The 17,733-nt window shown below is 39.7% G+C and overlaps 1 protein-coding gene across 2 annotated transcripts in view; it reads right to left on the bottom strand.

Annotated features, from left to right (window-relative positions):
* Positions 1-17,733, bottom strand: part of CDKAL1 (CDKAL1 threonylcarbamoyladenosine tRNA methylthiotransferase) — a 438,076-nt gene that overhangs the window by 359,291 nt on the left and 61,052 nt on the right. For both annotated transcript variants that reach the window (XM_080578147.1, XM_080578148.1), the window contains one exon: positions 4,227-4,311. In XM_080578147.1, coding sequence (XP_080434273.1) covers positions 4,227-4,311 — 85 coding nt within the window. The remainder of the gene's footprint in view (positions 1-4,226; positions 4,312-17,733) is intronic.

The raw sequence follows: 17,733 nt of genomic DNA, 5'->3' as shown, positions 1-17,733 counted from the left end.
ACCCAAGGACTCCAATATGCATGCAAATAGGGGTGGGAACCTACGTTAATGATTCTTCTGAGACCTGATGAATATGCAAGAGACTTATGGGAAATCAGATGAATATGTATTTATCCCACTAATATAAGCACACTGTCAGTAATCCTTGGTGTGTGTGTTAGGCAGAGCAATCCCCCACACACCCGGCACCCTAATAAAGAATACCTGCTTCATAACTTTGGTTATTGAGTTTTCAGTGCCTCAACACTATGTATACTACTCTGTTACACTACAGGCATATACTAAGGAACATAATTTTATTTCTGTGTATACCACATGATAAGTAATTGCTTATAAACCACACAGGTAACATCATATATCTGTACTAGCTCACCTGCCCTTCTGTCACTCTGCTCCGTGCTCTCACCTTTCCCTTCCAAGAAGCTTAGGTTCATAACAACTACAAAGGAGTCATCTAAACAACAGATGAACTCCTCCTACCAAGGTAAAATCCTGCCTAAAACAGCTACTACCAAGCTTTCCATCATAGGTGCTTTCATCCTGAGCCACAAGGTTGTACACGTTTGTAGATTCACTGAAGGCAGGGCTGGGAATAAGGGACATTCGATGATACTACAGAGTTCCTACAACAGAACTGAGCACTACCACACTGAATGCGGACTGTTTCCCTGGGGTGTTCCTCACCTCACCTCCCCCTTTCACTGATGTTTATAAATGATTTGGATGTAGGACTAGAAGGTGTTCTGAGCAAATTTGCTGACAACACCAAACTTGGAGGAGTTGTGGACTCAGATGAGGGTGGAAAGGCCTTGCAGAGAGATCTGGACAGATCGGAGAGCTGGGCGATCACCAACCACATGAAGTTTAACAAAGGCAAGTGCCAGGTCCTGCACCTGGGACAGGGCAACCCTGGCTATACGTACAGACTGGGCGACGAGACGCTGGAGAGCAGCCCCGCAGAGAGGGATCTGGGGGTTGTGGTTGACAGCAAGTTGAATGTGAGCCAGCAGTGTGCCCTGGCAGCCAGGAGGGCCAACCGTATCCTGGGGTGCATCAAGCACGGCATCGCTAGTCGGTCGAGGGAGATGATTGTCCTGCTCTACTCTGCGCTGGTCCGGCCTCACCTCGAGTACTGTGTGCAGTTCTGGGCACCACAGTACAAGAAGGACATTAAGCTGTTGGAGAGTGTCCAGAGGAGGGCGATGAAGATGGTGAAGGGCCTAGAGGGGAAGACGTATGAGGAGCGGCTGAGGGCACTGGGCCTGTTCAGTCTGGAGAAGAGGAGGCTGAGGGGGGACCTCATCGCGGTCTACAACTTCCTCGCAAGGGGGAGTGGAGAGGCAGGTGACCTATTCTCTGTTATCACCAGTGATAGGACCTGCGGGAATGGTGTTAAGCTGAGGCGGGGGAAGTTTAGGCTGGACATCAGGAAGAGGTTCTTCACCGAGAGGGTGGTTGCACACTGGAACAGGCTCCCCAGTGAAGTGGTCAGTGCACCAAGCCTGTCTGAATTTAAGAAGAGATTGGACTGTGCACTTAGTCACAGTCTAAACTTTGGACAGACCTGTGCGGTGCCAAGAGTTGGACTTGATGATCCTTATGGGTCCCTTCCAACTCGGGATATTCTATGATTCTATGTTAGTTTCTTCCTGTAGTCTTGCTTCTTTTTACTTATTCCAGAGATTCTATTTCTTTGTCTAGCTATTTGCTTTACGCAGTCATCTTAGTCTTCATAAATTGTGTGATAGAAATTACTTGCTTTAGTTTGTTCTCTTTATTTTCTTCTTTTCATTGATTTAATCTTCATTTTTTGGAAGGATAGGTTTTTTAGTTTAGTTTTTTTTAAACTCCACCAACTGAACTTAACTACTTAATTATATGGGCAATTCTTTATAACTATTGACTTCCTTTGCCTTTAATCTTATTTTAAGATTAACCAACTGAGAATAAAATCTATAGAAGAAAAGCTCACAATTCCTATCCATAAACTACTGGTCTTTAGACAACTCTTTGTCTTCCATATCACTACCCCAGCTCAGCAGCTTTAACTTCATTGATGCTGAAGAGATGAGGACCAGAACTATGCAAAAAGCCCCAAAATTATGCTGGCTTGGCTTGTATCTGCTCTATACACATCTGCACATCCAATGCACAGGTTTGGGAAGGCTGGGAGTGGTTTTGTTTGAAAAGAACCTCAGATCAAAAAAGGCTGAATCCACAGAGCTCCTTGGGCTGTAAGGCATCCTTTGATATGCAGCATTAGTGAGGGATCATGATCGGAGATGGTGTGAGCACACTATCACTTGTTTGAATCTGTAGGTTTTAAGGTCATATATGCAAGGAAAATTACATAGGAAAAACAGTTGCAGAGGGACAGAGAATAAACCAAACTGGAATATTTTTCTCACGTTACAATGACATTCATAATGCTATGCCACGCTTTCAGGATGAAAAATTTTTTTCATTTGAAAGAAAAATCTTACTATGCTGAATACTAATTTTTCTAATAAAAAAGATTTCCATAGCTACAAACACATATTATGATAGGACACAATGTCAATTAGCTTTGTATCATCCAAACTTCATACATTCAGTTTGCTGCCATTACAAATTAAGGTGTATTTGGGAAACATCATATTGGTTAGAGATATAAGCTTTCCTCATGTCATTGTAAAACCCAAATATAGTAAAAGTTGTCATGTTCTGAGATGGAACAGAAAAATTAAACATTGTCCAAACATGAAAGAGCACCCACATATGATTCTTATACCCGCATTTAATGAGAATTGTGAAGAATGGCCTGAAACAAAATAACAAAGTTGTCATTCTCCACCATTAGGAAAGGCTAGGATCTAAGAGTAGAAAATAAACAATGCATGCTAAAGGAAAGGAATGAATCTCGGCAAAGAGAAGAAATGAAGAATGACCACAGTATCAGTGTGTCAGAAAATAAAAGGAGTATATGGAGAGAAGCAAGGTAAAAGAGGAATAAACCCAGGCTACAAATTATATCACAAGCATTAATAGAGTGACAACAGAAACATGAAGTTCAAAAAAATATTTTTGGTCATTTGCTTTTAGTTAGACCCTCTTTCTTAACCAACTCTATTCTGCTGGTTAAAGGACACACACCATACCACATCAATTCAGTTCTGGCATATGATTAGTAAAACAGAAAGATGGCCACAAGAAAAGAAAATATCTTGTCATCAGTTCTGTTGGCCAACACACTAACTGGAAGTGTTCTGGGAAGAGGGTTTTTGGTTGTTTTTTTCTTTTTTGCAACAGATTGGAAAAAAAAAATGCTAGTCTTATTACAGAGTGCAATACTAGCAGTCAGGCAAAGAAGCCCCCTGAAGGGTGGAGGAAACTTTAACTGTGCCACCTACTGTGGGCACACTGTTCCAGGTTACAGCTCTAGGATGCTGTTAGTAATGTCAGCACTGCAAGCAGCTTCTCTCTCCTCTCCAACCTCCTGAGCATGCCAACTGCTGAGCAAGAACTATGTTCTTCTAACCAAAATGGATTTCAAGAAACAGTCTATCACACTAAACAAACGACTGCATAAATATCCACACCTGCTTACTAAAGGTAAAAATTTACAAGTAACATACCACGACATTTATTTATACTGGACAACCACAGCTGTAAGCATACAGGTTGTCCAGTTACTTCCACCACACCTACACTAATGCAGAGGTCAGAGGCAGAAGGCACTACCATGTCATATTTTTCAACATCACTGAAATGCTAGGGAGAAATAAAACACATCCGTCAGAAGACAGCTGTTAATTATAAGCAACTCAGTTCACCTTTTAAGAAAACGTATAATAAAACAGATTTAAGTATGTACCAGATAGCCTTTTAGTTAGAAGAGCCTGATTATGTAAAATTAGAGGAAGAAGAAAGTCTAGCAATTCGCTTTAAAAAAAAGAACTCTTCAAAAAAATATAATGCTTTCTTGAAAATCAATACAGAAGCCTTTAATAGATCAGCAGTTCTAAATAAGTGTGTTGATAATCATTTACAAGTTATCAAAGCTAATAAAAATTACACTGCACCTTACAAATCCATTCTAGAGAATTCACTAACTTAACATTCAAATTCAGCACACTTTTCTTTGCTCTAAAGCACAAAATTACATCTCTATCGGAAACAGGAAGCCTTTAAAATTAAAATATACTATGATTTATTTATTTTTTTAGCAAGCAGATGTTTCAACTTACTTGATTGAGTTTCTGAAATGGTCTTCAGCTGGATTTTTTACTGTACAACTGTTCAGCAACCATAAATCTGCTTCAGCAGAGTCATCTAGAAGAAAGGATACAAATCTGTATCAAGAAATATCAAACTGTCAACTCCTACTTTATAGCATATAAAAAAGATCAAACTTAGCAGTTATCAATAAATTGACTATTCATAAAATGACTCTAACAATTACATTCTTAGAAAGGCTTTTTGCTTCGTTGGTTTTGCTTGTTTCTTTTTGTTCGTTTGTTTTTAAATCAGAGCACTTCCATTAGCACTTATTTTTTTGCACAGAATGAACAGTTATCCCATTTATCAGCTGAGATGTCAGTAGGTTGCACATCATGGGAAACAAACTAAGGAAAAGGGGTTGCTGCCAAAAAATGAATAATCCCTGGCCTATAAAAGGCAGAAAGATTATAAAACTGCAAAGGTGCTTTCTGAAAATCAAGTAAGTGGTTAACAAAAGCAGTAACAAAACAGAATAACTGCTTCCATTTATTGTGAATTATTAACAGACAAACCAGAATAAAGCATGAATCTCTACTAAAGCGAGAAGCCAAAGCAGTTATTCTGGAAAGAAATATGCCTATTTCTAGTTTAGATTATATCTTAATTATGGTGTAATTACAATTCAGCTATTTCCAGATAGAAGATATTCATGCATTGAACATCTGCCTCCACTCAAGCATATAAACTCCTTCTAGAAGCAAGCCTTTCTGTATGTTCACAACTTACTGATATCTGAATACATTCACACAACTGAATCCCACAATTACCTGCAGAAGCACATACACGAACTCTAATCCTGTAAAAACATCCCTATCATACAGATTTACTAACATAGCTTGTAAAGTCAGAATTTCTCTTTTCAAAGAAAGGAATGAAGATAATCCATCTTAAAAACTCGAGTGCTCTAGCATTGATCAGAACAGTTTACATCAGTGTGGGCAGGAAAACTTGTGCCACTCTTGCTACTGTTCGGCACATCCTAAGTATTGAAGTATTTTCAAATAACATAAGCCAATGAATAAAGACATCATCACTTTTAGGTTGCTGTACTTGAACTGACATCCTGCCAGAGCAGAAGAAAGCCTGTAATGATTTAAGCATGTTTACATATGCCCTCGTCACAGACATATCGATATATGCATGAATATCCTTTCCCCCCACACACACAAATACTTATTAAATGATAAAAGAGAAAAATCCTTCCCTCTGTCTCCACCAGCATTGTCTCCAAAGAAATTACGCTTTTCAATTAACTATCAGTCACTTAACCTAGGAAGCAGTAAAATGAAATTAACCCATAAAATAGCAACTGAAAGGAATTCTTATGCTAGATGACAGAAACCATTAACTTGCATCAAACACTGGTCTCTTCTTAGACAGGCAAAGGCTACAAAGGAGTCAAATATAACATTCAGACCTCCAGCTATTTTAAGTGTAAAGCCAACATACCAGTATCTGACCCTATCTTTTGACAGGTTGGCAAAAGGACAAGTTCAATTTCAGTCTATACCAAGTCAAAAAAAAAAAAAAAAAAAAAAGGAACAAACCAAAAAATCTCTCCCCCAACTCAGACAGCATGAAAACAATGTTTCTAGACTTATGAACTTACTATCACTGTTAGAAAGATAAATATCAGTTTAAAAAATTTGATTAGAAGTGATGTACAAAAAGCAAGGAAAAGTACAGTTTCAAAATCAGAAAGAGGGTGCACTGTTGACCAACTCAATTTCACCCATATGAAAACAAGCACTTTTAACACAAGGTTTTCTAGTAACACTGTCAAACCTTTGTATTTCTTATTATTTCCAGCAAGAAATATTTATAAATTCAGCTACACATCCATGATGCACTTACCTGACAATCACAGGTGGTACCATAGACCAAATGACCATGGATACCTTTAGCAGGCTACAGAACAGTTCCAGCATTGTAAAACCATGCGATTTCAAGCTACAGAGCTGCCATTATTCAGAGGAGAGATGGTGTAATGCATGGAACACTAGTCCTGGACCTGCTTTCAGTTCTTCCCTGTACAATGGTCTTCATGTGTGGAGCCTATGTGGGATGGGAGGTGACAGCCTCGCTACCACAACACCTTTACCCTAAAGCGAGGATAAACAACCTTTCTTTGAAATGGTATTGGAAGAATACATTAAAGTTTAGGAAGACTTAACACACTAACCCAATAGGAACCATTTTACATGATGCTTTGCACTCCAGGCCACTGATATATATTAACTGCTGGGTCTGGATTCTAAGGGACAGCAACAGCAATGCCTGCACACATCTTACACAAAGTCTCCCAAATTCATTCCAACCCATTCCTTCATGGGTTTTACCCTCTGCAGAATAGAGGGTGAAGAATAAAGTCTTCTGCGGAAAGGAATCTTCTGTGCAGTTCATGTAAAATGAAGTCTCAAACATCTACATACCTAAAAATCGTTTAAGAGAAACAGAAATGTAGCAGAGGCTTGCCCTCTCCTTAAACTAGTATTATTTAATCACATTTGGCTGTTCTGTTCCTGTCTTTATTTTTTAATCTTATTAATTCATTCTATTATACTGTTTTGTTTGTTTTGATTTATATACACACACGTGTACAATATTAAGTTACAAGATCTATCTACTAATCAAAGTTTGCATCAGTCCTTTAAAATGATAGCTAAATTTTCTTAGTTCTCTGCTGCACTGTTTGTGCACAAAAGAATTACATGCATTGGTGTAGATTTAACAGAACCTTTTGTATTTTCTCGAATTTCTATTTCAACACTTTATTTACAAACAGTATTTTTGCATCAGGTCATAGGAAAATATGCTAGTTTACATTGCAGGGGCAACTTGTCAGTGATCACCTCTTGCTTTCGGAACTTTTGATGCACTTACGCTAAATGCAAGCAAGACTTTGATGGATATTCTGAACAAACAGAGCAAAACATCAGATCAGACATGGATGTATAAACAAGACATCCTGAGGCTTCATAAGCACTAAATATTAAACAACAGTGGGGTGGAGGGGTCTTTAGGAGCAGTGTTCTGACATGACTCACCACTAGGGTGCAGGTGATCGTGACAAAAAGCTCAGGCCTCTAACAACATACATACACAGGCAGGGTCAGAAAGACCTGAGGTTTCCCTGCACACTCCAAGGCAAATGATGTGAACTGTTTTAGGTCTGGATGGTAAACACCGCATGAATGTAGTGCTGTGCCTTCTAAAGCAGCCCGTGCAACATTCCTTGGAGGGCCCCCACCTGCCAACCTTTCCAGCTCCGCCACCCACCTCGTCAGATCACAGTGGAGCTGGGACTGATTCACTTGGCATCCTCCACTAGACAAATTGCAGTGTAGGAGAGGTTTGTGTTTGGGAATTCTCATAGCTCTTACTGAGGAGGACAACCTCATTTCCAGAAGGTTTCACTAGCAAGCCATACATACTGTGACAGAAAAAAATGAAGTAAGGACCGTAAGAGGCACAGCGAACATTGGTTGTGGTAGTGAATATGTGATACAGGTGCACTTCTCTAGACTCTGCAACAGACTTCTTTTCACTGACAGGATTTTCCTTCTTCACCTTGTTTTTTCTATATATTCAGTCTAATGATCCTGTTTAAATGACCATATTTTGCGGCTCACCGTTTTTTGATGAACTACCAAAACAGAATTTCTTGTATGTTAAGACACCTAAAATCAAGTTACACCACAAGTCAGCATTATCTTAAATGCTCAGAAACACGACTCAAAACCATGGCCTTTTTGCTCTGTGACATCTTTTCCGTGAAAGAAAAGCTACACTGGAAATAAGCCACAGAGTCTATCATACTCTCTACAAAACAACATAGACTACAAAGAAACCTAAAGGTCATGGAAACTTTTGAACACTCAGCTTAATTGGGAAGCTCTGGAAAACATGAATTGACTGCATTATGCAATACCAAGAGGGTAAAATGGCAAGAGTCTGAAACATCATTATACCTACAGAGGAAAACACTATTTGCAATTCTTTTTTAAATAGCACTTTGGGGGTTGTTATCATTGTAGAAATTGTAAATCAGAAGAATTTAAGACAACAGTAGTAATATTATCAGTTAAAAGTAACTTGGCTTGGTTTTGCCTTGGTGTTCTAACTTCTTCAGTTTTGTTTTGTTTTGTTTTTTTTCCAAAACTTTGTTTCCTTCCCATCCACCCACCCCCTCCCACCCCAAACCACATCTATTTAAAAATCAAAACACACACAGCGTGCTGAAGTAGAAGGAACATGGGCAGAGAAGCCCTAAAAGAACAGCCCTTCCTTACTTTCTTTCTTCAGCACATCACTCCTTTCTACACTGAAACCACTACTAAATCTGCTCAGTTCTGCTTGCTCAAAAAATGTGACAAAAAAAGTTTGCATGACATCCTTTTAAAACCTGTATATCAATCTGTGTAACCTCAATCTGACAAAAGGTATTTCTCTATAATTACAGAAAATTCTCCTGTGGCATTTTCTTCCACTTCTCCTTATCCTGGTCTTAATAAGTTCTTCGTGAGTCTAGCTCCTCACCTTCTTGAGTTTTCCCTTATTTCCAGTTCTCTTGCACAACAAACATACCCCAAGCTTCTCTGTATTCATGTGCTATATTCTAGCCTCTGCTCCCATTCCTGAACCTGCCCACTAATGCTGTGTCCTGCGTGTTCTCAATTCCCAAACAGCTTTGCCCCCTTCCTTTGATCTCCTGCTGGGAATTTTACATCCTGGAGCAAGACCTAGTAATGCCCAAGTTTCATATTTGGAGCATGTACTCACAGTTGGACTCCATGTCAATCATCCCCCACCCAGATTAGGCACTGGTTAATTAATCATCTCTTGGGTCACCGGGCGTCAAGGGACCTCAGAAAGTATTGGGAAAGAAGCTTTCTCATAAATATTAGCTCAGAATGCTGTGAGTCATCAGAAGGTACATCTTCCTCTAGGGACATGAAGTTTGGTTATTTGTTTCTAGACAATAGGCTTTGTCTGACACTGGAAAAACAGACAAGGTTGAGAAGAACATGAGAAAATATTTTTTCTTTCCAGACCTTTCCTAAGCACACAAAATATTTAGTTACCATGTTAGCTTTTAATATTTCTTAGCATTTATATAATCAACTATCAACTTTTATGTGTCCTACAGAAAAGGTTTTAAACTGGCCTCTTCCCTTTGTCTGTTCCCTCAATAGCAAGTGAAAAAAAAAAAAATAAATGAAAGGCAAAGTTACCATGAACTTCCAGATGGTGTGTTTGAAATTTCAGTAACATCACCAGTTCCTACCTGTGAAGGAACATTTACCTACATTTACCAATCCTACATAATACTCCATAATGCTCAGGCAAACACATGTTGAAAGTACCAGCTTTGCCGATTGCAAACGTCTTCCAAAACAGTCCCAGCAGTCCCTTACCAGCAGTACTATGACATAAACTGTAAAAGGGTCGTCCTGATTGCATTACAACTTCTGTTTTCTCATGAACAGAGTACCTCAGAAGTTCAGTTAGAAATTACTTCATCTACATTTAATGAGGAATACTACAACCTGGGTCACCCTACAAATACTTTATTTAGAGCTCCACATAGAAAGGCTTGCTGCTTATCAAATAAGGTAATAGACACATGTCTATTAAAAAATAATTCTGCCATCATGGCTTACTTTAATTTAATCTGAAAATAGGCAAAGTTGCTATTTTTATTCTCCACTAACATTTTGATTATTGAACAAATTGTGCAAGTAATCTTCTCTGTTTTCTTTCAGCTAGGACTTGAAAAATACACCAGCTGAACATTTGAACTAATGTTTTAATGTACGTTAACAGCACAGACGATCTGTATTTCAGGATGTGCAAGTCAGCAGAACCCTTCAGGTCTGGCAGGTGTATTGAACACCCAGGACACAGCACAAAAGACAATGCAGGTGAAAGAACAAATTTTTACTCCAAACATCAACTAAAATAAACCTTACAGTCTTGTGGCTATCAGCAGATCATTCTCTTTACACTGGCATTTTAAAGCGAGTAATCCATTCTCAAAACACCTTTCTTCCCTGTTCTAGGCACAGCGTAGGCTACAGCCTGGGTCCTAGACGTTCTTTAGAGTAAACCACCTTTTTCTCCCACTTTACTACTCAGTTATGCCAAACTTCCAGGCTAACCCTGCTACACTCCTGCTTGGAGCAAGCCAGGGTCTGCACTGCCCCGCCTCACTCAGAGGGGCTTCAGCCCCTCCGTCCTTAGCGACACTCGAGCTGCAAAAGTCACACTTGCCAATGAAGTCATGAATGGAAGAATTAAGCATACTTTAAAGATTTACCCTGTAGTTGGATTCTGAGCATTGTTACATTAAACTTCCATTTCAAGTCCTCCTCCAATTTTCAACTGATTTTTCTGTCCATTTACCCAGCATAGACAACGGGATTTGATCCATACTTTGTTTTTTTTATCTTCTCCCACGTATTAAATTCTCTATGCATTTTTCCACATTCTAAAACTAAGCTTTTTCCAACTTGATACGAGCTTCAGGCTACCTTCTTCTCATGGTCCTTCAGTGAAAATCAAAAAGTCAAAGGTGTCTCTACAAATGGTGTTATATGCCAAATGCAGAAGAGAATGCCTGAATTTTAGCTAAATCCTTCAAAACAAAGACTTCACTGCTTTTCTCAAGATGGATCGCCCGCTCCTTGAATAAAACAAGACCTTAAAACAAGAAGGAAGAAATCCCACAGCTAGTTAAGAGGTGAGTTGGCAGAGAGTCTAAACATAACCAGAGTCTGTTCAGCACAGTACAACACACCACAACACGAAGGCATCCAAATCACCCTGGGAGGCAGCAGGCATAGGTGCCGCAGTAGCAGAGCACTCTGAGGTGGGCACCTTGGCTCTTGAGCACCCGTGTAATCTCCACACACTGCAAGAGCCAACTGCTGCTTTCATTTCACTGAAGACTCATGTTCAGTGTTAATACTTTAAATGTGGAAAGTACTAATGAGTGATTTATCAATCTCTCAGGGAGAGCCCCACTACATTAGAACAAGTTCAAGTAGCCCGCTTTCGCCAGACTACGTTACGGTGACATACAAATAACTCCAACAACTCATTCTGATGATTAATGAGGGCAGAATTTGTTTTGTAGACACAATTTGGAAAAATCCCAGCAACTCCTACTCCTCTAACTCTTAAGCCTACTTGATCTTCCAAAAATAGTACATGGAGTGTGCCCTTTTTTTTTTTTTTTTTTTTTGCTCTTTGTACTCCCTACATACAACTTCATAAGTAAAACAAAGTAAAACAAAGTTATTCAAATCAGCAAATACAGACTGATTGCTTCTGTCTTAGTCAGTAACAGTCTAACCATCAACAACAACAAAAAAGGCAAATCTTGCACAATACCGTGCAACTAAAGTTTCAAAACACACTGCAAACATTAACTGATTTACCTTCAACACCCGTATAGTTAACATGCACCCACCTCTACACCAGTTGCTCTTTATCTTACAAATGCAAAAAAGATGTCTGAGAGTTTCAGTAATTTCATCAAGCCTCACGGGATGTCTAGGCAACCAAACCAAGATTTTAGGCTGATTGTCCCTAATGTCAGGCCTGCTCCTTAAACACAAACCACATATGCACAACCTAGTTCAGTCTGTGTTATTTACAAGATCACCGATATCCCATAGCTTTTTGATAAGCCTTAAAGCATCCATGAAAACCAGCCCTTCAGAAATTCAGGTGGCATAGCAAATCAAAAGACAGCACTGAACAGCAGATTAAATTTATTTTTTTCTGTGGGTCAAGGAAGGCTTAAAAAAAACACAATAGTTCTACTAACTCTCTGTGAATGTTCAGACACAGCTCTTGCAGGTGTGTTTCCAACCATCTCAGGGTATATTAAAGCCCAAATGTGTTAAACACTTGTCTTCCTTAGCAGAAGGACGGGTGATGCATGATCTCCAGAAGAATCTCTAGTTTTAACAGGGGAAATGTTTTCTTATTGTCAGTGCAATACTTCAGAATAATACTTTAGAGTTCTCTACTTGCTCATCTATCCTCCGAAGAAAGCTTGCTTAGTAAAAGCAGTTAAGACAATTTTACTATATTATACAGACCAGACTTTCTAAACAACTGGTAAAATGTAAGCAATCTGCAAGATAAAGTGTAAATCAGGAACGTTCTCTAAAATATTTACTTTGAGATACCACATACTCTGATGTATTTTAACGTACAAAAAACGCTACAGTCAAGCATAAGCTGCTAATTTTGTATTCTGACAGTAAAGCCACTAGTGAACAAAGAATGAAAATTTCATGTTTTTTTTTTTTACATGCCATATTATCCCATATGCATTTGCTGCAAACACTAATAAATATTTCAGAATCGAGAAAGATTGACTGGAATCTGCTCCAGGAAGATCATTTTAACCTCCCTTAGGTGTAACACATTGACAAGCCTCACTTAAACAAATGCTTCTATCTGCAGACTTAATGAAATGTTAACTGCTCTCCCCCACTATGTCTGTTCTGCCCAGAAGAAAACATAAATTGAGGATTGCCTCAGTCTGATCATGTACCCAGGTGCACCACAACCTGCTAGCCTAGGCGTGGCAGATAGAAACGAAAGGCCTTTATGAAAAGCAGTGGCATCACTTGGGAACCACAGAACAGTTTGGGTTGGAAGGGACCTTGAAGACTAGCCAACCCCCTGCCACGGGCAGGGACACCTCCCACCAGACCAGGCTGCCCAAAGCCCCATCCAGCCTGGCCTTGAGCACCTCCAGGGATGGGGCATCCACAGCTGCTCTGGGCAGCCTGTGCCAGTGCCTCACCACCCTCTGAATGAAGAATTTCTTCCTTACACCTAATTCCATGTCCTTGTCTAATTATGGGACTGTTCAGCCTAGAGAAGAGGAGACTCAGGGGATCTCAGTATGTACAAATATCTGAGGGGGGGGGGGGGGGGGTTCAGCGGTGCCCAGTGCCAGGACAAGAGGCAATGGGCACAAACTGGAACACGGGAGGTTCTGTCTAACCATCTAGACTTCTCTGTGCGGGTGATGGAGCACTGGCACAGAGAGGCTGTGGAGCCTACCTCCTTGGGGATCTTCAAAAGACATGGGCCTGGGCAACCTGCTTTAGGCCCAACCAAATGAGCTGCAGAGGTCCCTGCCAACCTCAACCATCCGGTGAGTCTATGTGCATGCACTTGGTGAAGCCTTACTTCTAGCCCATGCAAGCAGTAAGCATTTCCAAGAGAAGGAAGCCCAAGGCGTTGAAGCAGTAGATTCTCAAGTGCAGCAAAATTCCCAAATTAGAATCTTTGCTCTCCAGATAAATTAGACGGCAAATGCATCATTTTAAAGACATTTAATTAGCTAAGATTTACGTTATATTATACTTGAAATGATGCAGCTCCTCTCCAAAGACTTAATGCTTTTTCAGTACAACTCTTCCAAACAGATTGGCCCATGGCACTTAACTTCCTCATCTCCCTAACTTCCTAATCTCCATTCATCTCAATGAATGTATATTCATTTTCGCAACCATCAGGATTAGAGTTTTGCTGTAGTCTGCAAATTAAAGCTACATTTTTCTCCTGTATCTTTTTCACAATCTTTTTTCTCTAAATTCTGTCTGCATTAAGTTGTACCTAGAAGCAATTTATTGATTTCAAATGCCTTCCTTCCACTTATTTCTCCTGATACCTAATACCACAGGGAATATGGATTTAAATTCCATCTATCACTTTTAAGAGAGTTAAAATATATAAGGTATTTGAGCCAGATATGTCCAAACACTTATTAAATTGTAGCTTCCAGCTATTTATTGACTTTCTCAGAACTACCTTCACACCTCATCTATTTGTTACTTTATCAGTTTTCTGAGAAGCTGGAGATATGGGCTTAAGGTACCATACCCAGCAGCCAGATAAGCTTTTGCTGTGGTTAATTCCCACCCATCATCCCCAGTCCAGATTATCAACAGAATTTAGTGCTTGTGAAGGCTCCAGACTGAGCACACCGGAAATTAAAGTTTACTGTTTATACACAACAGAGCAGGAACCAGCAGTGCAATCCCACAAGCAGGCTTTGATTATGTTTTTGCCTACAAACCTCTAGGACAAAATAACGGTTCTAAGTCTCTGCGCATTTGTCCAGGACATGAAGGAAGCCTACTTACTGGAGAAGAGCAAAGATGCAGTGGGAAGGAAAAACAAAGACTGGCAGGCAGATGTGGAAACTGCATTGCAGCCCCATGTGCCCCTCCTGCCCTTTATACATTATTCATAATGAACAGACACACCAACCTGTGCAGCTGCTGCAGTACTTACGAGTCCGTCTGCAGTCTCTCTACCCATTCACTCCATTTCTCCGTCGTTTTACTTGCCTATGCAACTGAAGAGTCTAACAGTATCTAACTAAACAAGTATGCATGGACAGAAGAAAAACAAGGCACTTGTCACTCAAAGCAGTCCCTCAGAGGTTCAGCATTTCTAAACTAACACAGACATATCCACCACAGCCTCACACTCGTGATTTATGTCTTGTCTCTTCCCGATTTTGATTGCAAGTTTAATTAATGCTCTTGTGAGAGAACCAGTTTTGTTAGGTTCTGCCATCACTTGTACAAACAAAAAAAACAGAAGATATTCCTCCAGTACTAGTAAGGCTGCATCCAACATGACAAGCCTATTTTGAAACTCTCAGCGGCATTTACAGTTGCCAAATGTTTGAGCATGCCAGTTTTGCACAGAGAATTGTGGCTTTACGGCCCCAGAGTGGTCCAATTTCATCAAGCACAAACCAGTCGAATACTAGTTCGAGGCACCGTGCACGGATTATTTGATGGAAGAGCAGCTCCCTAAAATAAAAAGGAGGTCATCAGACAAACAACAGACCGTGTGTGAGGATCCACTTTCATCTTAGCTGGGAGCAACAACTCACAATTTCAGGCACTGTCACTACGCAGAAGCAATGTCCACACATTATGGCAGAGTGAGCAGCACCTTCAGGGTGCATAGCGCTGTGGGGTTGTTCTTCATGTCCTTTAGCAAAAAGGCACAAGATCCCATGGACCTGTCCCATAGCCCAGGGACATAAGTCAAAAATTTTAGGTTGTCTTCTTCCCTTGCCAGGCTCCACACAGGGAGTCTTTCTTTTGGCAGGGTTTACCTCTGTCTCTTTTTACTCTTGAATGTGGGCTGAAGAATAGCAACAGAAAACCTCTGTTTTAGTACACAACTCAAATTTATTTGGTTGATCTATTGTTCTCTACTGTATGTTACAATTGCAACCACATTAATACTGCATTTTCTGAGTAGCCAGAAGCTGTTTTCACCTTTCCACTTCCACTAGCTTGAAGATACTTCACTTTCTTACTTTTAACACTTCAGAAGGCCTGTAGTAATCCAAAATTTCGTACTGAGAGATTCCTCTTTTCCATGTTGATAGTTGAAGTTTAATCCAGTACCTCCCATGATCAGTATCACAGATTGTGTATTTTTAACTTATGACTTCACTGTCCTTACAGATGCCTTCACTGAGCACACATTCTATCATTTACCTTTTCTTTTGCTTTCAAACACAACTTTTAAAAATAGAATATCAAGTCCCTGCAAGTTGCACACCCACCCCAGCAGCTCTGACACATTATCCACTCAACTGCTTAGTAGTGACATTATTTGTTTGAAAGCTTTTGGTGAACCCTAGTGGTAATCCTTAAATAACAGTAATAATAATAAGCCAACATAGTTTTATAATTCTAATATACAACAATAAAAACAATTTTGGTCATCTACCAGCCTTTGGTAAAGGGTAGTGATTGCTTCCAGAGAAGATATAAGCTGTTTCTGTTACCTTACCTTTGGTCTTTTCAACATTTCAGGAGCAAAAGGCTTAGTGAATGAATTCAACACTGTTAGGTATAAAAGCTAAGTGGCACAGTAACAACAGAGGACACTGGGATGTCCATAACTACCTGGAAAGCATAGACTACCTACCTTAAATTCATGAAGTTACATAGTGTTGGGTTGTAAATAGCTATTTATCCTTTTGACTGGCCTTAAAACAACCCAAAGAAAGCTATACAACCTACAAGTGCATTAACAGATCTCTGCAGGTCAGGAGAAGGATGCCTGGAAGTGACACCTTGTTAGGACACCTCCAACATAATACAGAAACACAGATATCAACCCAACTTCAGGGTCATCATCCAAGCTAAGCAATCAGGATGTTTCTAAATTCAAATACAGCTCATAATTCAGCCTACAACATGAAAACACAGATCATGCATCATGCACGGGTCTCCTAAACACAAAAACATGGAGCCACCTGGTTCTTCTGCAAACGTAGACAGAGCAGACAGCTTCCTGTCTTTAAAAGCACCTCATCTACCATTTTAGGTTCATCCACAAATTCAGCCTCTGTAAAGCACAAAAGCTAACTTCAAACACAGCAAAGTGTTTAACCCCTTGCATTTAACTCAAGATCCCGCTCTAAGCTCTTCCAACTAAAATTAAACTCAAATGAAAGTATTTAATGCTGTTCTACTAATAAAAACAGGAAAACAAAGGCACTGTTTGTAATGTCAAGTTCACATTTTCAGCTTGCCTTCCTCCTCGTTCAAACCAGTCTTCCACTAGCATCCCTGTAAAGCTCTGTCAACACAGGTACCTAGTCAACAAGGATGCAATTTGGATTGAAGTTAAGCTCTATATGTAAGCTCCGTACAACTAAGATCCTTTTTAATGTTTAGAATGCATGGCGATATAATCATACTGAATTAGCTAATCTGCTTTTCCCTCCAGTAGGAAAGCCGTGGAGCCTGTTTTTAGCATAAGCATTCCACAGAAGGCACCCTGCCTACTGCTCCAATGGTCCTTCTCTTACAGAAAATAAGTGATTACTATGAAGTTAAAAACACATCAGAACTCTACCAACTGCTCTAACTGTAAAAACAATGGCTGTGGCATTACTTTCTTTTAAACGTAAGTGCTTTTATTTTACCTCAGATTCTTAAAAATACTGTAATGTGAAAAACCTAAAGACTATCACGGCATTTCACTTGACAGCAAGCAAGCTGGGAAACGTTATAATACTTTCAGATAGATACAGCTGAGATAATTCTCCCCCTCTCCTGGCTGAGGAATCTCGGAGGTGTACAGTGTAAGGACAATTCACTCATACCAACACAGAAAGAAGTGATGGACGGTACTTTAAACACAGTGAAGAGTCACTGATAAATATTTCAATTCACTTTTGATAATGTATTGCACAAAGCAAATAAACAGTACAAGCACTGAACTCCACAGTTAAAACTCGTATCACAAGGGAGAGAAAGTGTTTATGTATATAATGGTTGTAGGGAAGAGACAGCTGTGATGAAGAGGGGAAAAAAAGCAATATGCCAGTGGACAGACTCAGAATAAAATTCAGAAAATAAAAAACACTAACAAAGTCCTACCACCCCAGGCCAA

Source organism: Anser brachyrhynchus, assembly GCF_964034855.1.
Source record: "Anser brachyrhynchus genome assembly, chromosome: 2".
NCBI lineage: Eukaryota > Metazoa > Chordata > Aves > Anseriformes > Anatidae > Anser > Anser brachyrhynchus.
The sequence above is the reverse complement of the archived record's forward strand: the minus strand, read 5'-3'. Positions and strand labels throughout refer to the sequence as shown.